Here is a 22,420-nt window from a genome sequence, read left to right on the forward strand (position 1 = left end):
TCACTGGTATGGACTGTACCTTTGAGTTTAAGAAATTTTAACTACCGTCAGTGTCACATAAAGAACACCCTAGACTAAATAAACTGGATCTTGGAAGGCCAGAGTGATGTAACCCTAAGGAAAAGCATACTTAGTAGTGCATACAAAGAAGCAATAATGAACAGAGACAAGACAACCTTAGATTGTAAGTTGACTTGGCAAGCAGATTTCCCAGCAACAATGGTCTCAGCTGGCTTTGATACCAGATATGCCACAAGGTCACACATGTATAGATCTTTTGGGTGTCAATAGCTGTATACATTTTTACACCCCTGTAAGGCTACATAGGATGTTTCCTACATCCAGCCCCCACTGCTGGAGGTGTAGAAACTGCACACAGGTGGACTGGGTGCATCTGTTCTGGGAATGTCCTTTGATGGCTAGGGTTTTTAAAAGAGGTAGAATTTCTTGGTTTCTGGTTAAGTACCAGTTAGTTTCACAAACCCCCTGTTTTTGACTAGTTTGCCACTCAGATGGGACCCTAAAACCTCTAGAGGTACACTTCTGCATTTACTACTGATGGTTTTCATGAAAGCTTGTACAAGACAATGGAAATCAGCACAGCCTCCTCAGATAGCTGACAGAACTGTTCCTAGTATGATTAATGTTGATGGACACAGAGTTGCTAAATATTGCAGGCAACCAAAACCATGTTTTTTTCTGTGGGAAGGAGGGATAGAAAATATGTATGTGGGGAAACTGGCCATAATATAAAGAATTATAAAGTAATGTGTTACACATGTAAGCAAACAGGGCATGTATGTATGGAATGTAAAAATGAGAGGAAGTTAAAATGTGAATTTGAATTTGAACAAAATATTAATGATAAATAATACAACTGAGAAATTCAACAAGAAGAGAAGAGAGAAAGTAATGATATAAATCAAGAAGAGAGTTTGGACAATACACAAAAAGGTGAAGGGTAGAAACACAGTGGAATAGAAATTAGTGATAAAAAGGATATAAATTGGAAAGCAGTTAAGAAAAAATATGATTGGGAAAAGAGTTAAAGATAGGAAAATAAAATTTCAGGAATCGGAAGTAAAAGTTAAAAGGAAAGGAAATGTATAATTAACATAATTTTCCATAAATTAAAAAAAAGTAAATAATCTGAGAATTCTAGTAATGTTAATAGTATTAAGAATTTAGCTAGGAGAATTTGAATAATAGAATGGTGTAAGAATTGTGTTGTGGATTTGATAGTGTTAGAAGACATTAGAATTAAAAAAAAAAAGAATTAACAGAGACTTTATGGCCATGTGGTATAATATGGAATTTAGGACATGAAAATGTTCAGGTATTGCTATATTGTATAGGGACTGAATAAAAATACATTAGTTAGATCAGGAATATTGATGGTAATGGGTTTTAGATGGGAAGAAAAGGTATATGGATTAATAGCAATACATGCTTGTGTGTTACATAAAGAAAGGGAGAAACTATTTTTAGATGTATTAAATTATGTCATAGTGAGTGTGGATATTGTAGTAATAAGAGATTTTAATTGTAATTTAAGATATAAGAAGCAAAATTTAGAAAAGATAAGAAGGCAACGGAAGACATAAAATGTGGAAATCTAACATTATGGAATTTAAGTGCAAACATATATCAGAGAGAAAGTTTTCAAATAGAAATAGATTATTTTCTTCTGCCTAAAACTATAAAAGTTATAATAGAACAAATAGTACAGACAGGCTTCTCAGATCATTTCACAATATGGATTGACATAGATGAAAATAGAAAATATATTAAAATAGGAGAATGTTTTAGGAGAATAAATGAAAAACAATGGAATAAGAATAATCAAGAAGACAAAGTTATGGAAAGATCATTTAACAATGAAAGATTTTTATAAGAATAGGTCAGAGTGGTGGATAATTTTTTAAAAAAGTTTAAGATGAGGTATTGAATAAGGGAGAATGCGAGAAGATGAAACGATAAAAAGGAATATGGATAAATTGAAAACAAAATGTTTTGAATAGTTTATTTATGAATAAAAATGATTATTTGAGGAAAGAAGAAGAAATTCGCCAAAAAATCAAGAGAAAATTAAAGAATTATTATTTAGACATATAATATTTTTTGCAGGGAGAGAAGGAAAAAATATCACCATATTTAAGTACTAGAGTTAAAGAAGACAATGGTGTAATGAGAGAAGTGAAAAGTAGTGATAGGAAGAATGAAAAAGAGCAAACTAAAATAATGGATATTGTATTCAAATATGTGAAAGGGATGGTAAAATAAAGATGATTAAAAAAGGTATGTGGAAGGTAAAACAGTTAATATAGGAAATAAAGATTTGGAGCAACAAATTACAATAACTGAGATAGGTAAGGTAATAGAATGCAAATGCAGATACAGCATCATGGTTTGTATGGTATAGGATATCAAATGTAAGCAAAATTGATGATATGGCAAAAAAAAATATCAAAATAAGTATTTAATGAGTGGTTAAATATTGGGTAAATTATGAAAAATCTGAAAAGGTACAATTAAATTTACATGGATAAAGGGAGAAAATGGAAATTAAAAATTGGAGACCTGTAATGTTACATAATTGTGATTATAAGTTATTCATGAAAGTAATACAGAAAAGACTAGAAGACACATTACATTATATAGTAGTAGAAGATATTTCTTGGGTTAGAGGAAAATGAATTCAAGAGATATTAATTATAATTATGGGAATAGTAGATGATATTAAGAAAGGTCAGACAGAAACAAATTTAATAGTGGCGTGTGTGTGTGTGTGTGTGTGTGTGTGTGTGTATGTGTGTGTGTGTGTGTGTATATATATATATATATATATATATATATATATATATATATACATACATAACATTTAATTCAATAGAGCAAGATACTTTATGGCAATTAATGGAAGAATATAATTTTAGTACAGAGATAAATGTATGTGAATCAGTGTATAAAAACACTAAAATTGAAGTTTTAGTAAATGGTTGGTTTAGTGAAGAAACAGAGATGAAAAGAGGTGTAAAACAGAGATGTCTAATGAGCATTTTTTTTTCTAATGGTTATGAATAGTGTGACAAAATGATTAAATAAAGAGTTGGATAAGAGCAAATATATACAAGAAATGGTGATAAAGTATCCTGTTATTATGTGTTATGCCGATGTCCTGTTATGTTTTATGCTGATAATACAGTATTAATTTTTTAAACACACCTTTATTGAATTATCACTTAAGAAATAGGCAATTTTACATTCATGAAAAAGTAATCATATTGTATTAACAAATGAATATTAATAAACATTATACTTCACATATATAGGGCGGCCACAGAGGTGCAGCGGTTAGCATTGCAGCCTCACAGCAAGAGGTTCTCCGGTTTGATCCTTGGCTGGGGTGCCTTCTGTGCGGAGTCTGCATGTCCTCCCTGTGGTCACATGGGTTTCCTCCAGGTGCCGCGGTATCCTCCCACATCCCAAAGTCATGCTGTAGGTGGATTGGACACTCTAAATTGGCCCTAGGTGTTAGTGTGTGTGTTTGTGTGTGTGTGTGTGTGTGTGTGTGTGTGTGTGTGTGTGTGTGTGCCTTCTGTGTTAGGTTGGGTGCCGGGCTGGCAACTCGACACCGTAAAACTCCATTGCTAATCATGAGCGGACAGGTGATCTGCTGTGGCGACCCCTAAAAAAAGCTGAAAGAAGAAGATACTTCACATATATATTGCTATATATCATATAACCTAAGCAATATTACATAAATTATTCAAATCCCACCCCCTTTTTGTAAACAAAAACATCTTTATTAAACCTTGATGCAATATTAATAGGAAAAATGGAAAAGAAATGGGAAAATGATTAGAAATATATGTGACAGATTATAAGAAATTGGTAGAGATATGAAAATTTGATATTATTTTTCAGTTTATTTTGGGATCCAGATTGAATCTAGTCAAAATAAGAGTTTTGTATATGGAGAAAACAAAAGGAATCTTGGTTTATTGAATCACCATCTTTAAATTTATATAAAGTTCTGAGATGGATAAGTGGAAAAGAGAATAAGTTGGTGATAAATAGATTTAATGAAAAAAACTATAAGAAAGAATACAATTTTATCAAAATGAATAAAAGAGGGATGAAGTGGAAAAATGAAAATATAAGGCTGCACCAAGAAAACATAAAATTGTGAAAACTAAGTATAAACAAAATTGATGAAGACAGGAAAAGTTGGTACAAAAATATTATGCAAAAAATATGTGAATCCTTAACATTTAACTAAAGAAAAAGTTGAATATATAAAGCAAATAAATAGATGATGTATGAAAAGTGTTGTATATCAAGACTTTTTTATAGAGATTACAAATTAACAAATTAGCTATTAAAGGAAATATGCCTTATAAAAAGATTAATGAGAGAACTTATTTGTATTGTGGAGGATTAGACATAACAGAACATGTTTTAACATGTAAAAAGTTACAAATTTAAGGAAAAGATTGAAAGTAAAATAGTTAAAGGAATCAAAGATTATAAACAAATAAGCATGGGCAAAATTGAATATTTTTTTATGGAGAGTATAGTAAAGAATATGTTAATCATGTGGATAAAAATATTTGGTATAATTTGGAAAATTTGGAATGAAAGGTTAAATTAAGTTATGTTTAATGGCAAATGGATAGCACCAAATATTATGAGAAAAATCAAGTGGTGGTTGTTATGGAGAAAAGATCGGGGGTCTGGTCTGTATAAATGTAAGAAAGTACACAGACAACCAATAATGTGTTTTTTGTGGGAAGGAGGAACATTTTTAAATAATTGTGATAAAAAGAGATGTTATTCATGTGGGAAAACTGATCATGATGCTAAAAATTGTGAAAACATGTTAAAACTGTAAGCAAACATGACATGTATGGATGGATTGTGAGAAGGAGAAAACATTAGACTGAGATTTAGAAAAAATAGAGAAAATGAATGAGAAGGAACAATTGGAACAAGAGGGACCAAAGCAAATATTAAGGAAAACAATGATACAAACCAAGAAGAAAGTATAGATAATGCAAAAAAGGGGAAGGGGGATGGAAAGTGGGACAGAAGTTAGTGATAGAGAAGAAATAAACTGGAAAATTGTTGAAAATAAAACATGAATTAGGAAAAAAATCAGGATTTAAGAACAAAGTTAAAAAAGAAAGGAAATGAACAAATAAAAAAAATATTGTAAATTAAAGAGAAGGGTGAAAAATATCTATATTATTTTATCTATTAATGTTAACAGTACCTTCTTCTTCTTTCGGCTTTTCCCAGTTAGGGGTCGCCACAGCGGATCACCTCTCTGCTCATGATTGGCAGTGGAGTTTTACAGTGTCGAGTTGCCAGCCCAGCACCCAACCTTCCACAGGAGGCACACACACATGTGCAGTCACACCTAGGGCCAATTTAGAGTGTCCAATCCACATGCAGCATGTCTTTTGGATGTTGGAGGAAACCGGAGCACCCAGAGGAAACCCAAGTGACCACAGGGAGGACATGCAGACTCCGCACAGAAGGCACCCTAGCCGAGGATCGAACCGGACAACCTCTTGCTGTGAGGCGGCAATGCTAACCACTGCACCACCGTGGCTGCCCCATTAATGTTAACAGTATAAAAAATGTAATGAGAATAGGAGTGTTACAGTGGTGTAATACATGTGAAGTAGATATGAGAGTACTGAAGGATAATACCACTTTGAAATAAAAAAGAAAGTGAACAGACAAACATTCTGGTCAGGGGTATAATATGGAACTTGGGTAATGAAACCTGTTCAGGGATTGCTGTATTAATTCCCTGGGAAGGGAATACAAATTTTAGATTCTACTTTAGTTAAATTGGGAAGATTAATGTTAGTGGATTTTAGGTGGGAAGGGAAAGTTTATAAAATAGCAGTATATGCCTAAGTGGTATATAAAGAAAGGGAAAATACTTCAAAAGATGCTAGATTATATCATAGTAAATATGGATATAATAACAATAGGAGACTAACTGTGATGTAAGACATAAGAATAAATAGATAAGTAATGGAAGACATAAAATGTAGAAATTTATAGTTATGGGATTTGAATAAAAACACATATTGAAGAAGGAAACTAGAAACAGAGACAGGTTATTTTCTGTTATCAAAAACTTTGAGAACAGTCATAGAAAAAGCAGTAGAATCATTTTTTTTCTGATCATTTGGCTGTATGGATTGAATTTGATGAAAGTAAGGAACATATAAAAATATGTAAAAGAATTGTGAGGATTAATGAAAAGGAGTGGAAAGAAAAAGGTCAAGAAGTTATAAAAGAGTTATGGAAAGATCATCTGACATTGAATTTTTAAAAAAAAAAAAACTGGTCAGAATGGGGCAAACATTTAAAGAAAAATATAAAGACTGTATTTAATACATGAAAATAGGAAAATACAAAAAAGAATACAGAGAAGTACAAAAAGTTTCTTTATATAGTTCTGATATGAATAAAAGGGAATATTTTAGAAAAGAAAAGAATTAGAAGAGAATTATCAAAAGAAGCAAAATAAAGTTAAAGATTTATTGTATAAGCAAAAATATTTTCTAAAAGGAAAAAAAAAGAAAGAAGCATCACCATATCAAGTGGAAGAATAAAGGAAGGCATTGCTATAATGAGAGAAATGAAAAATGAAACAAAAAACTTTGAAAGAGAACAAATATAATGAATATCATGGTGAAGCATGTTAAAGAGATGGGAAAAAGGAAGAAATAAAAAGGAAAAAGCAATGGAGGATAGAGCAGTTTATAGAAGAAATTAATGAAATGGAAAAACAAATTGCAATAATTCACTGATGAAGAAAATACATGTAAGCTCAACAGCCAGACCAGATGATATAGGACATTTAATGTATAGGAATTTAATGCAACAGCAAAAAGAAATTTTGATAAAGTATTTAATGAATGGTTAAATGATGGTATCAGTTATGAAGAAATATGGATGTGTTATGAGTTTTATATGGAAGAAAGAAAAAAAGAATGAAATTAAAAATTGGCGGCTAGTAATGTTGAATCATAATGATTATAAATTTTTGAAAATAATACAAAAAAGATTAGAAAATAAATTGAATTATATAACAGAAGAAGCTATTTCAATGACAATTACAGAAATAATGGGTGACATTAAGAAATGAAAAAATGAAGTAAAATTAATGGTGGCTGATAATAATAAAGCATTTGATTCAACAAAGCTTGATATCTTATGGCAAATAATGGAGTAATGTTATTTTAATACAAAGATAAAAACCGGATGTAAATCAGTATATAAAAATGCTAAAATTATGGTTTTGGTAAATGATTGGTTAAGTAATTCAATAGAGATGAATAGGGGTGCAAAACAAGGATGTCCAATTAGTCGTTTTCTGTTTGTAATGGTTATGAATAGTGTAATAAAAGGATTATATGGGGAAAAAAATTATATATATATATATATATATATATATATATATATATATAGTCTATATTATATACTCAAATTTTCAAAATGCCAAATCCCATATGTTCGACAACATATGATCGAAGTTTAAAAGTTCGAATATATAATAAAACAAAAAAAAACTTACCTTAACGGTGCAGGCTCTGCGCCCCCCACACCCCCGGTACTTAAATATACCAACTCCGAGATTGCACTTCAGTGCAGAAAAGGGAAATTCTCCCATTCTGCACCAAATGGCACCATTACATTTAACCTTCGAACTCTTGAAATGTCAATCATATGGTGTCAACCATATGACATTCAACATTTCAAGCATTCAGAGTTCTAATAGGAACCCTGTAAGTGTGTGTGTGTGTGTGTGTGTGTGTGTGTGTGTGTGTGTGTGTGTGTGTGTGTGTGTGTGTATTGTATTATGTTTTATGATAATAATATAATACTAACAGCTAAAATGGAGAAAAATGAAGATGGTAATTATAAATGTACATGATAAATAGCAAGAAGTTAGATTAAAGATTAATAAAGAAAAATGTAAGGGTTTTGGAGGTGATAAAGAGTTGGAAGGAATACAGTTTGAAAAGTAAAAAAGTTATTTGTATTAGGAACTGATTTTGGAGAACATGATATATTGAAGAACCAATACGAGAAAATTTTGAGAGATCTAAAATGACTTAGTATTATGTGGAATTGGTATAGATTGTCATTCAATAAATAAGTACATTTGTTAAACACAAAATGGATTGGGAAATTATCATATATAACCCGTGAATATATATGATACCAGGAGAATTGGAGAAATAATTTATTGAAATTATATTTCAATTTATCTGGGGGTTCAGATTAAATCCAGTCAAAAGAGTCTTATTATGTATGGAAAAGTAGGAAGAGGGCTTATGTTTACTGAATCCAATAGTATATAGAGCCTCATTAAATTTATATAAAGTTTTGGAATGGATAAATAGAAAAGAAAATAAATTGGTAATAAGTATATTTAAGGAGAAATATAGAAGAGAATGGGGTATAATAAAAATGAAAAACACAGAGAGAGAATAGAAATATGAAGATTTAAGGATGTATCATGAAAAAATAAAATTGTGGAAATTAACGATAGAAGGAATAAAAGAAAACAGAAAAAATGCTATAAAAATGTAATGCTGCAAATTTATTGTATGAATCTATGGAACATTTAACAGAAGAAAAAATAAAAGTTATAAAGCAAAGAAATAAATGTTGTATGAAGAATCCTGTATGTCAAGATTGCTTATGAAGGTTGGAATTATTAAGTTGCCAGTAAAGGGAAATAAGCTTCATAAAAAAGAAAATAAAGGATCTGCCTTTTTGTGGAGAGTTAGAAACTGAACATGTTTATAATATGTAAAAGAGTGAAAAATTTTATGGAAAAAGAATTAGGAAATAAAATACTTAAAGATTTTCAAGATTATAATCAGATAAATATGAATATGATTGAATATGTTTTTTATAGGAAACACAGTAAAGAATATGTTAATAATTTGGATAAAAATATTTTGTATTATATGGAAAATTTGGAATGAGAGAATGAATGAGCTTATATTTAATGGAAAGTGGATGTTACCAAACATAATAAGGAAAATTAAGTGGTAGTTGAGAAAAACGTGTGGAGGTCTATACATGTGTTCAGCAATATTAATAATGAAGGAATATAATGATTAGTGTAAATTTTTTTGTAAATATGCAAATTGTAAATAGTTGTACAAATAATGAATCCATACTCTTTTCAGTAGGTGCTGTGAGATCATTTATACCCACCTGAGGTGTCCCAAACTCAAGGAGACGGGACCTTGATTTAACATTTCATCCATAGGGTGACACATTCAGGAGTGCAGCACCCCCTTTATGCTGTGCAGCATTGTCAACAATCAATCTACCTGCTGCAGGAATAGAACTCTCAGCCTTCTACACCAAAGAGGCTGTGCTACCTGTTGCACTACTAACACTTTAACCCATAAATTTCCACATATTTAAATTCTAAGGTATACAAATCTCATTTATAATAGTATACAGATACTGCATGATATATGTGTGAGAAACTTGTTTCATGACAAAAAAATAAAATATAATACCTCAACATTATCAAGTGCTGTCCAAACATACTGTACAGTGGTACTATTGTGTGTGTGTGTGTGTGTGTGTGTGTGTCTACGTGCATGCATGCTGTTCAAACATACTGTGCAATGCAACTATGGGGGGGGTGAGTGTGTGTGTGTGTGTGTGTGTGTGTGTGTGTGTGTGTGTGTGTGTGTGTGTGTGTGTGTGTGTGTGTGTGTGTGTGTGTGTGTGTAATCCTTCAAAAGTGCCAGCATTCTGTGCATACTGAATGAACTGTTTTACCTATACAAAACAGTGAATATATATATGTGAAGTTAATAGTATACACTACAACAGCAAAAGAACAAGTAATGTGCGGGTGTACCTTAACTTAACTAAAAAGGTAAATCTCAATAGAACTGAGGACTAATATTTTTACAAGCTTTGCAAAGACCACCAGGGGAGAGAAGAAAAAAGTGTGAAAACTGACTTTTATCGTGATGGAAAAATAAAACTTGAACCCAATCTTTCCCTTAAAGTACTACTCACTCAGTAAAATACACTGGGTACTAGATGTAGAATACTTGTGAAAAAAAACTTCAGTAAACAGGCACTGGTAATGGTTCCTAACTTAGAACAATCCTGGATGAGGCAGTTCTATACTTTATAACAAAATAAATAAATAAATAGGTTCAACACTGGCATCATATTCACCAGTGCTCTCCATTCACAAAGCAGGACACCTAGTAATAAAATCATGAAACACAGATTACATACTTTAGAGAATGCCCCCACCTAAAAAATCTGTTACTGATTATATGAGTACTTTCTCCTCAAAGTGTTGATGAGCTACACAAATGCAGGGCATATATGAACTTTTCCTCCAGTAATCTTTTTTTGGTAAATGTGGGGGATGACCTCTAGTGGCACAAAGTAATATATTTGTGGCTGGTGCCAGATAAACAGTGAAACAGGTATCTCATTATGATACAAACCACCCAATGTTACAGGCACCTTTGCATAAAAGTATTCCAGAGTATCCACAAAGTCCATGAACTGCAAAGGTGAGGCTTCAGAACAGCAGCTTCAATTCAAGATGTGAAAGAAGAGCATTGTACAGAGGGCCATCAAGAAGATAAGACTGTTAAAATGTGAAATGTTACTCTAAAGAACCTGTACCACCAAACTTAACTAAAATTCATCCTCCTACCACTGTAGTAACTTTAGTTTGTCCACGAAATTGAAAGAATCCCAGGCATTTGATTCAGCAGACAAAACAATAGGCTGTGGGCAATACTCAAACAATTTATCTAGTGTCTCCAACAACGTGCCACAGAGGGAAACAATATGACTTGTTCGAGATTTGTGGATCTTAGGAAGACGTTAAAAAAATGGAACCTCTAAATTCAGTTGTTCAAGCAGTTTAGGTTGCTATTAATTGAGAACCAGAAGCTTCACACTAGTTGAATATTGACAGATATTATTGACAAAAAACAATCAGTTGACTCTTCATTATTCCCCATCTACAAGTATCTTCGTACACGTCACTATCCTGGGTAGATATGAATAATTGCACTTCCTCATTTGTCAGCTTTCTTTATTTCTATATGACTGTTGTTATAAGATTCTTCCCACTTTCTCTATACCATTTTTCTACCTTTTGTCAAATTTTAAGTAGGAAATGTCAAACATACATAAGACTGCCTTTCACCCATTTTACTTACTTCCCCAACCACTTTTATTTTTCAGTTAATCTTCTACTGCATCTAAAGGTAGGTGTCACATTTTGGGTCTTAGAAGGTCTGTGTGTCCATGACAGATATAAGACAAGCCGGTGTGCAATTTCTCAAAATGTGTGAACTCCCTGCTTTTTTATCTCATGGCTGTCTTGTGACCCTTTGAAATTAATTTTGCTCTTCCTAGAAGTTTACTGAATACTAATGTTAATGGGTCTGCAGTCACCTCAGTTCCATTTTTCAGAACCTTTGCGGTAACTCACAAGTCCATTGTACCTTACTTTTTAGTATTAGCAGTTCATGTTCAATACATTCTTTAATGGCCATCATGCAATTTTATTCTTTGTCAAATAATATTATCCCATGTTGTTACCTACATCCTCTTTCAAGTAAAAATTGAAGTCATGTTTGAACTCTGTTTGATATTTTGCTATCTTTATAAAAGTCTCAGATTATTTTCCCCACAACACTAAATAGATTCTTCCCTTTATTTATTCCACAACACTAGTGAAATATCATGCCTAATCATATTCTGCATTTCTAACTTCTAGTCATAGGTTATACTTCTCTAAATTTCTTTCAGTTTCACTTCCAGTCTGTGTGTGTAAGTTCTATATTCATTAATAATTTGTGTTCTTGAATGACATTGGTCTTTTTTGTTCTTTCTGTTTTTGATCTTGCTAATGCTGCCTTCCTTACTTTTTTAGTTCAAGTTATTAATTTTTTTCAGTTAAGAAGGAAACCGGAGATTAAATGAATTAATCATTTACCCCATCAGTTCTTCACTTCCCATGTACTTCATCCATTATTGTATCAGATTTCTTATCAGCAGTTTTGCAGTTATACCCAGTTTTTTTGTTTTATTGTACTTTTTAATTATGCTGCTTTATTAGTGAAAATGAAACTGCTATATGAGCACTGATTATTACTTCTGTCTTAAACACACTATGCGAATAAATTCATTTAACAAGGCCAGTATATAAGATAAAAAAATAATTGTGGACAATCAGTGCAACAATCTGGCCTCTAAATAACATTTAATGGTAAATATGCAAGTCTAGTAATCTTAAAATAATGTTCAGGGGGCTACATGACATTTTATATCTGTTATTAAAACTAAGAAAATGAAATACAAATTAGCAAGAAACTTACTACTTGGAACCTTTGTAGAAAAAATGATTACATGAAAAGTTAAGAAAGTTAGAGTAAACAAAACATGGCATTCATGAAAGACAAAGTGTAAAGATTCTTTTTGGGAAGAAAGTAGAGTGGAAGAAGAACTAGAATAATCTATTTGCAAGAGGCACTACTATCCTCAAAATGCTCCAAGGTCTAGAGAGCCAAAAACAAACCTAAAAAGGCAGGTAATTAACATACAGCCAGGGTGTTAAGAAGCCTGATTCTGCAGGCAGAGGACATTATCACATCTGGAAGGGCATTAATTTCCTGATAACAACCACCCTGGAGGGCATAATTGCACTTAGAAAATGAGCTATCTGGTTTATTTCTTTTTAATTGCCTTTTTTATATATATATGATGTAAAATAGTGTATCTCCAGATTCAGACCTAATATTTCAAACTTGCAATTTTATGTGTAAGCATTGAAATAAGTATTTTACATTCAAAGTATATTATGCAAGTACCAACTGTCTACACACACACACACACACATACACACACACACACACACACACACACACACACACACACACACACACACACACACACACACACACACATACTCACATTTACTTTTTTTTTTACTTTTTAAATTTTATGCTCACTAAAAGCAAAATTATGTTTATTAAGTGTAAAAATGGCAGCCGTTTGCTTTTTTCAGTGAAAGCTTCACATCACCTTACTATGATGCTGTGAAGCAGCAGACTTGTTTTGTTACTGGGCAGTAACACCTTGTAAGGGAGCACTCATTCTTGACTCGGAGTGAAGACATACGCTTCACCCATTCACTGTAGCACAGTATGTAGTATCAATAACATTAGAACACATGCCATGCTGACACAAAGCTTGTCTTGATGAATTATTCTAAGATAATTAATTGTTTCAGTTCCACTAGATAACATATTAGATAAGGACTGCAAGGAGTTCAAAATAAGTAATGAAGTAAATTATGAAATTAAGAAGGAATAGAGATTTTAGTATTGTACAGATTTGTAGAGTTCAAGAGATATAATGAAGTAAGTTATAAAATTATGTAGGAGGGGAGCAGAGATATTAGTATTGTGAGGGAGGACAGTGGCAATACCCTGTGACAGAGAGCATGGTATAGGATTCGTTCTGTGTAGATTCCCTGTTCCAAACTGGTGTATCTAGAACGTTTATAACTGGGGTATACAGAGGATGCATGAGAGGAGTAGAGCAGCAGATGGTGCAGTTAGAGAAAGAAAAAGTGAAAAGTGTTATTTAAAGGGAGGGGGGTGAAAAGGGTTTATTGATTCAAATGCAGAAGGAAAAGCTGTTAGGGGTCTAATTATTCAAGTAGAGGAGGGCAAAAGGTTAGTGAGAAACAATAAGAAGTTTATGCTTTCACTTAGAGATTAACACGACCAGGATTGGGTAAGGTATTATTCAGGCTGGATTTTATAGTGTTGAGGTTTATTAGTCATTTTCACGTGTGTAGGCATGATGTTCCAGAGTCTGTAAATGTAACAGGGTAGAGTCCCAAGATGAACTATTTGCTTTAGTAGTGCTTAGAAGAAATTTATCACCAGAATGGAGGTCCCTTGTGGAGGTGGAGGGCATTAATATGTTTTTTAATGCAAGACATTTTTCAGGATAATATATTAGTTTCTATGCAATAAATAGATGAGAGTATGTTATGTAGTTGTTAAGGTCTAGCCAGTCTACCCGTTTTAAGGCTTGGCAGGCTTGAGTTTGGTGTGCAGTGTTGGTAGCAATTTTAGCTACTTTGCTGTAATGGGATCCCAGTTTGGATTTTAGCATATAGCTCAGGTTTGTAAGGATAGGTGAGGCATATAAGAGGGTTGGAAGCAAATAGGAAGAGGCAAGGGGTTTTCTTGCTAGGTCTGTAATGTACTTGTTTATTAGGTCTTTTTATTTGTTTAAAGAATATATTGATCAAATTTAAAATTTTCATCTATTTCAATGCCCAGTAATTCCGTACGTGTTACTACTTTAATTTTAGTATTATTTGCAGATGTAACCAAGAAAGATAATTTTTGACTGAAATAATGTTTTGGGGTGAAGAGCTCAGTCTTCTTTTGTTGGGATTAAGGAGTAGGTTGGAACGTTTCAGTCCAGTTTTGAAGAGAGAGAAATTTGAGTGATTTCTTGTACTTTGGATATTGAGGGGGCAGTACATATTAAAGTCAAGTCATCTGCATATTGTACTATATTTGCTTGGTCGCAGTGTGAAGCTTGTTTATAAAAATATTAAAAAGAAGGGGTTCTAGTATAAAACCCTGAGGGACACCTATGGTAACTGGAAGTGGGGTCCTGTTGCCATTCGACTGCTCATTGCTTTTACAGGTAACTAAGGAACCATTTAAGGGAGGATTGAGAGAGATGTGTAGAAGAGATTTCAGTGAGTAAATATTGGTGTGATACAGTGTCTAAACTTTAGACAAGTCTAGAAACACAGTTGACTCTAGGTTACCATTATTCCTATGCTGGTTTACAGTATTGGTGAAATGAAGGAGGATGTTTTTGTGCTGTGATGGGGTCTGAAGCCATGCTGTGCTTCTGAGAGCAGATATGAATTTACGTGATTTAGAAGATGGACATGAATACATTTTTAAGTATTTTTGATAGGGGATAAGATTGCAATGGCCATGTAGTTATTAAACTCAGTAGATGTGCAACCTCTTTGTAAAGGCATAATTAAGGATTTTTTCCAGATGGAATGTATTTTTCAGATATAGATCTATTTATCAATATAAAGACAGGAAAAGCGACTGTATCTGTAAACATTTCTAAATAATTTGAGGGGAGCTGGTCTGCAGCTAGGGTGGATGGCTTTAGCATAATGTAGGAGTTTTTTAATGGTGGAGGTAGGTACTGGGCTGAAGGTAAATACCTGAGGATATTTACCATAGGCTGCTGGCAAAGAGAGGGTAATGGAAGCATTAATATTTGTGAGGGACTCTATAGTCTGTGTAACATAGTTGTTAAACTGTGTAGGAGCTGAATCAGTAGCATTGTTGGATGTAGCGGTGGGGGGTAGTTTGGATGGGATATAAAGTTTATGGATGTCCTGAAGAGTTTTGGGTTGTTTTGTTGTTCATTTTGAAGGATATTATAATATGTTTGTCATGTTTTATTTGATATTTTGTACTACTCTTATTTGCCTGAAAAGTTAAAATGTATTTTGTGTTCTATTTTTGAATCACTCATTCCAGGTCTTATCACGTTCATTTTTTAGTTTCCTTTCTTAGTCATAGTGGAGGATTTGATTTGACCATTTTGGTACATACTGGGGCAAAGTTATTGAGAATTTTTAGGAATATCTCACTGAAGTGTGTGACAGCAGAATCTTAGGGCATAGATCTTAATATTGTCCACCTACATTCTGTTAAGGATTTGATAAAAGTTTGTTTGTCAAAGTTTTTTGAGTTACAAACATAGTTGTAAATTATTTGTTTAGCTTGGATATTGTAACTTCTGAAAGTGTAAATAGGAAGGCTACTGACTGCTCTCATTTTATTACATCTATTTGTAAGAATCCAGTCTAAGGTTGATTGCCTACCAGCACTTTTGTGGACTCTAATATTTGATGTAATTAACTGTGTACAGCTGTACAGGTTTATGGAATCAGATGAGGTGTTGCTATTGATATGCTGCCAATCTATATTTAGGTCTTGTAGTATTATTGTTTTGTGTTGTATATGGTGGGATATCCAATATGGGATATTTTCTGCAGTAGTAATGTTCTTACCTGATGGGATATATATGGCTGCTAAACAAACCATTTTCCTATTAATTCTGAGGTGTGATGTAAGTAGTTCTACATTATTACACTGTAGTATCTCCTGTATAAATGTGATTATGTTTAGAAAATTCTTTTAGATGATGACAGTTCTGCCTGCCTGTTTATCTGTCCTGTCAAGTCTAATTGTATTGAAACTAGGTGGAGTAATTTCATTGTAATTTATGTTTTTTTTTCAGCCAGGTTTCTGTAGCTATTATTATGCCTGAGGAGTATGTGGGAATATAAGCATGTATGTCCTGGTTTTTATTACACATGCTCCTAAGACTGATATTTAGGAGGAGAAGGCTGGAATTGGGGGATGGGAGAGGAAAAGTGAATGGTACATTTAATACAGAACTGTTAGCATGTGTTTTGGGTTTTTTTTTTTGCTGTTGTAGGGGTCCAAGGTTTTAGTGAATGTCTCTACTGATATTTTGGGTGAAGCTTTTATGAAGAAAATATGTAGCCAAATGTAGTTGTGCTTTAGCTTTATTGTATTTCATATTGTAACATACTTAGATTTAAGATACCTGTAACTGAAAAAAAATTTAAGAAGGTTTGCTGGTACAGTGTGGGTGCTGTAGTATGGTGATTGATAAACTTGGAAACTGTTGGTGTAGTGAGTATAGGTTTGTATGATTATTAATTATATTTATTAAAAGCTATGGTAGCTGGTAGAGAGTGCTAATATGCTGAGGAAGTACACTAGTAGGGTTTGGGTCAGAGTCATTTTATGGTACACCTAAGTTAAGATTTTGCTAAAGATAGTTTTTACTGTAAAATGGTACTGGACAAGAGTAGTTAAAGTTAACAACAGTATAACTTCTAAAAGGACGTGATGGTTTGTAGCACTTTAAGTAAATGAGTCAGAGATGCTAATTGTAGGACAACTTTTGTTGGGTTATATTCTGATTGTTTTGATGCTGAGATTGGTTAAGTGATGTGTAGGGGCAGAGTTGGAATAGTTTAAATGTAGAGTAAGAGGCAGTATGTGGGAATTGGGGGGTAGGGTAGGGGAAAGGCAGAGCGAGGGTGAATGGAGCAGGGCCCAACCACTGAAGCAGCAATGTAACAGTGTTGAGAAAAACAATCAGTAAGCTTTGGATATGGCATAACGTAAGGAGGTTTAACAAATGTATGAGTTGAATAGTGAAAAACAGAAGCTGGGGGGGGGAGGGGATTACAGGCAGCAGTGCACAAGCCCAGGAAGACTAAGCATATATTTACATGTATGGGTAAATGTTTAATATATTAGCTGCAAGAGACTGTAGTAAAGAAAGAAAAAGAGAAGGGAATAGTCTGAAAATAAAAGCAAAGCAAATGTGCGTATTGTTCCAGTTGGGGGGAGTAACAAGCTGTGTACTGACTGTTATTTTGCACTACACAAAACCTGCTAAATTGATTGCCCATTATTATAGGCTGTAGTACATAACAGTGGTATAGGTGGTGTTAGAGTTCTATGGAGCCATGCCCTCTAGTACAGAATGTACACCAGTACAGCTACCTACTTCAGATTATTGTACACTGGCACTCATCTGTCCCTATAGTCTGATTCTACAAGCTGTAAGTCTTTGCTTATGTTAACCTTAATAGATTACACATACATATCTACTTTGACTGTGCACACTCGGCCCTTTCAAGGATGGACTTCAGCCTTGAGTGATAGTTGCTGGACAGTAATAATTCTTATGCACTCTTTGCAGTGTATTAACTGGGACTGATTTGGTCAGGGTTGATAGAGTAGGAGAACAGATGGCTGAAAGGGGTATTAACTCAGATGCTAGACAGTATTATTGTAATCATATTACTGTGTTTGAAGAATTCAGTTCAAACTGAAAATAAACAGATGGGAAAAGACAGCATTTGTTGCCAGGTTAAGCCTCCAAAATACCTTTTGCAGGTGTTTATGCACCACTGCCAAAAAGTGAGTTCAGCAGTCTTTGTGTATGCAGAAACTCTCATTAGCAAATATTACAGTCTGATAGAACAATATACACATGTACATGACTGTATAGCCTAGTATATCTAGTCATAATGTCTGTTGCATTAAACTGGCATAAATCCCTGTGTGACTTTAGAAACAGGTACAACTTCTGAGGTTTACAATGAACTCTTAGCTCTAGGTTAATAAATCACAACCAGTCTGATCAACAATTAGTATAACACAAACTCCACACTTTTCACAATGCAGCAATAAGGATGAACATCTTATAGCTGACTCAGTTTTTATACCTATATTACTAGGTCTCACACCTGCTGCCTAACATTTGCCTGTGTAATTAGCGGCACTATTAAACCAACACAAAATGCCTGTGGCTAATAGAGGGAGAATTTTGAGTGGATCTGGTAGAGATGTCCTACAACAGATACCTTTACTAGGTAATAAAACTACTCAAGGATATGATTTTATGAATAACAGCCTTTATATCTGGCCTTGATGCTTAGATTTCAAATTAAAATACTGGCATAATATAACAAACCTAGAACAAAGGAGTTGTGTGTCGTATGGATAAGTTGTGGTTTTGAGGCTGAATCATTAAACTAAATTGTAGTAAAATAACACAAGTAATGAAACAAACCACCATTTTCTAAATAAGACAAAAAGACATTTAGCAATGAGTTCGTATACTTACCAGCACAAAACTCTTTCTTAAAGCAAGGCATGGAAATAGCTAAAGAAGTGGTAAAACTGTAACAGAAGGCATAGTAACAAAATTGCCTATTAAAGGCAAAATGTACTTTAGAGAGAAGAGTATGTATGTACGTTATCCTTGTAGAATTAGTCAGGCTAATAAAAGATAGATTCTGCAAAATGAACATTTAAGGTAAGTAATGTGTATGACACATGGCTCCTAAGGGAAAGTATGGAATCTCTCAAATATGGAGCAGATGGCAAAAATATTTAAAATGGCCGCATGATATTATATGGATGGCTTCTGAAAAACAGAACCTGGAGTAATGCATGCGAAACACTGTAGGTATAAAGTTTGGAATAGAAGAAAAGTAGCTGCATAATAATTTTAAGATGCGAAATGTAGGTGACAAGCAGTGTTATCAATGTTTTTGGATATTAGACTGATAAAAAAGCGCATTCATCAGAATGTTACAGTGGCTAAAGACAGTTAGTTAATTACTTCAGGATTATTGGCTGTTTAATTCACTGCCAGACTGGTGTGTTGATTGACTTTTTCCTCCTTTGTACAGGAAGCAGTGGAATCTTGCCTGACTCGAATCACAAAGCTTGAACTCCAACAACAGCAGCAGCAGGTGGTCCAGCTGGAAGGAGTGGAGAATGCAAATGCCCGGGCGTTGCTGGGGAAGTTCATCAATGTCATCCTAGCTCTCATGGCAGTGCTGCTCGTCTTTGTGTCCACCATAGCAAACTTCATCACACCTCTCATGAAGACTCGTTTCCGTATTTTAAGCACAGTCTTCCTTGTCCTATTCCTCATCTTTCTTTGGAAACACTGGGACACAATAACTTATTACTCAGAGCATCTGCTTCTCTTTCCAAGTTGATCACTGGCATGGTGGCAAGGAGAACAATGGAACCTGCTCTACATTACTGACCCATCAATTTTTTTAAATTGTTTTGGGTTTTCTTTCCCATGTCATTTTTCTCATGGATTAAAACCATTTCTGAACCACGGGAGACAGTAGGCTGGTTTGAGCTTTTCACGTTCATCATGCCCACAGCTGAGGAGTGGTGTTTGAATTTGTTTTTTTTCTTTTGTAGAATTTAGTTTGCTTAAAAAAAGAAAATATCATATTTTCATTAAACATACATTTCAGGAACAGTGCTCTAGTGCACTAGCATTTCACATGAGCCATGTTCAAACATTTTCTTGTTTTTATTAAACTAACACAAGGCAGTTAAGTTCCATGGCTCTTGGCATTATTATGAAGATGGTGGAGCCAACTACTAGTTTTTCTCCTTCAATCCACTGGATAATATCTTGGGTAACTGACTTAACTGCATACATGGTCAAAAGCAAGAATAATACCGCCAGACCGAAACATCTGTTAGCATCGGACCACTTTTAAAATAATCTATCAGGCACAGAGGACACCTTGACTTATAAATTAGTTTTCACATTGCTGTTATTCTTATATTATTGGAACTGGATAGGCAGCCTAAAATGGAGGTTACTGGTCTGGCCATTTCTATTTTCCTGATAGACAATGTGTGTTGCAGACATGGCTTTAGTACTGTACTGTGAGTTGTATAGCTTGTGGTTTCTTCAGAAGCCTGTGCGTGCTCATGTGTGCAGCAATTTTTCCAGTAGTAACTGGTCAATTTCTGCTCTACTGAAAGAACTCACTTTAAAGAAAAGAAATATTGTTCTCATCAATGCACCATTAACTTTACTGGGAATTGCAGTGTCTGATTGTGAAGAGTGACATTACAACAATTGTTACTATGGTTTGCTTTATTTTGTATTTATTTTGATTTATGGACAAGTAGTTGTCTGAAAATGATTTATATTATAATTTATTTATTTAGAAAATCATTTGAGGACTTCGGTGACACTTAACATTCCTGTTTTGTATGTCTGTAGAAAGGGAAGTTGCACATGTTTGCACAATTTGGCAAAATCATTATTGGAATGGAGTTCAGAGCTTTAAAATAAAAAGGGATTGTCTGCATACATATTCTGTTGTGGGCAATAAAATAAGCAGTGGTAAAAAATATGCTGGCCACTAAAAAAGTGCTTAAGCAACAGTATTGGTTAGTCATCTTTTTAACAGTCCTGTATTACCAATGCCAGCAGAGAAAACACAATTAAACCTCTTATGCAGTGCAATGTTTGTGTTAGTGCAGTATATATGAAGGTATTATTTACAATCAAAATGTATCCCCCTCCAGAGAAGAGAAAATTACGTTTCATGAGTTATAATTATAAAAACTACTACATACTATTTTTACTATCTGAAGTACTGAAAAAAACGTAATGGTTATAAAAGAAGTTATGTCAGAAATGAACTTTTTGCCATAAATGTACATGGTGAAATTTTTTAACAATTAATAAATACCACTGCTTTAAGATGTTGTAGACTGAATTATTTGAATGCAGGTCCACGAGATGGCCACAATTTCGTATCATCTGTCCATCGGTGATAACGAAATTACTAATTCAACAAGATGTCTTTTATTATGTGAGACAAGAACAGCCGAAGTAGCTTTTTTTTTTCACCAAAAACATTAACTTTGCACAGTTTGTGAAAAATGCACAAGGCTGGTGATGTCTGCTTCGCAGTGCTTGGTTCTTAGCTTGAGTGCTGCCTGCGTAGAATCTGCTTGTCTTTATCTCTTTGCAGGCTGACACCCACCAGTTGCATTCCAAATTCACATCACAGGTGTACTGTAGAGTTTTTAAATTTCCAGTAGGAATCCATACAGTGTGTGTTTGTTTGTGAGTGCAATGGGTTTGGTACACTATTCAGAAGAGTGTGCATGTGCTTTGCACATTAACTGCTGGCTTAGGTTCTGCTTGCCCTGCAATGCTGCATTGGATTGAATAACTGGAGAATTAATGAAACTCTTAAGACTTTATGAAAAAATGTAGCATGTTACTGCTTTCTTGGTAAGGGCTGGTACACCAACTGCTGTATGTCATGTACAGCAGCTTGTTTGAAACCTGACCAGAAACAAATCCAGAATACAAAGTGAAATCAATGCCATCATTACACATGTTAATTTATGAGACATTCTGTGGAGAGTTGAATTTTAGTTGTCTTTATGTTTGCAAAACAAACTATATGTAGCCTTATGTACTAGTTAAAGAAAATATTCTTAAAGTATCCTTTCTAGTCACCAGTCAGGGGGTTTGCTAATAAAAGCGGTCTCAACTTCCGAGTCTGCTACAAAGTTGCTTACTACTAATGTGAAGTATATTCTAGTTGGTGTGGGCTAGTGGTCTGCTAGATGCTCCAAACAGCAAGGTTTAAAGACTTGAATAAATATGAACATGCAGCTTCCAAACTCTGAAGACATTTAACAGAGTACATCATCTAAACTTTTTCTGTCTTTGAAAGCAAAACAGCTGGGACCATATTACCTATATGATTATTCAATATTTTCTTTCTTTGACTTTTATAGATGAGAGAGTGTGTGTGTGTGTGTGTGTGTGTGTGTGTGTGTGTGTGTGTGTTTATATATATATATATATATATATATATATATATATATATATATAT

The 22,420-nt window shown here is 33.7% G+C and overlaps 1 protein-coding gene across 6 annotated transcripts in view; it reads left to right on the plus strand.

Moving 5' to 3' along the window:
- Positions 1-21,267, plus strand: part of TMCC2 (transmembrane and coiled-coil domain family 2) — a 1,263,302-nt gene extending 1,242,035 nt beyond the window's left edge. For all 6 annotated transcript variants that reach the window (XM_044076803.1, XM_044076805.1, XM_044076807.1 and 3 more), the window contains one exon: positions 19,427-21,267. In XM_044076803.1, the coding sequence (XP_043932738.1) occupies positions 19,427-19,741 (315 nt within the window). In that variant the 3' untranslated portion in view covers positions 19,742-21,267. The remainder of the gene's footprint in view (positions 1-19,426) is intronic.
- The last annotated feature ends 1,153 nt before the right edge of the window (positions 21,268-22,420 follow it).

The sequence above is a fragment of the Protopterus annectens genome, chromosome 7.part0 (assembly GCF_019279795.1).
Source record: "Protopterus annectens isolate FY-2018-M chromosome 7.part0, PAN1.0, whole genome shotgun sequence".
Taxonomy (NCBI): domain Eukaryota; kingdom Metazoa; phylum Chordata; order Ceratodontiformes; family Protopteridae; genus Protopterus; species Protopterus annectens.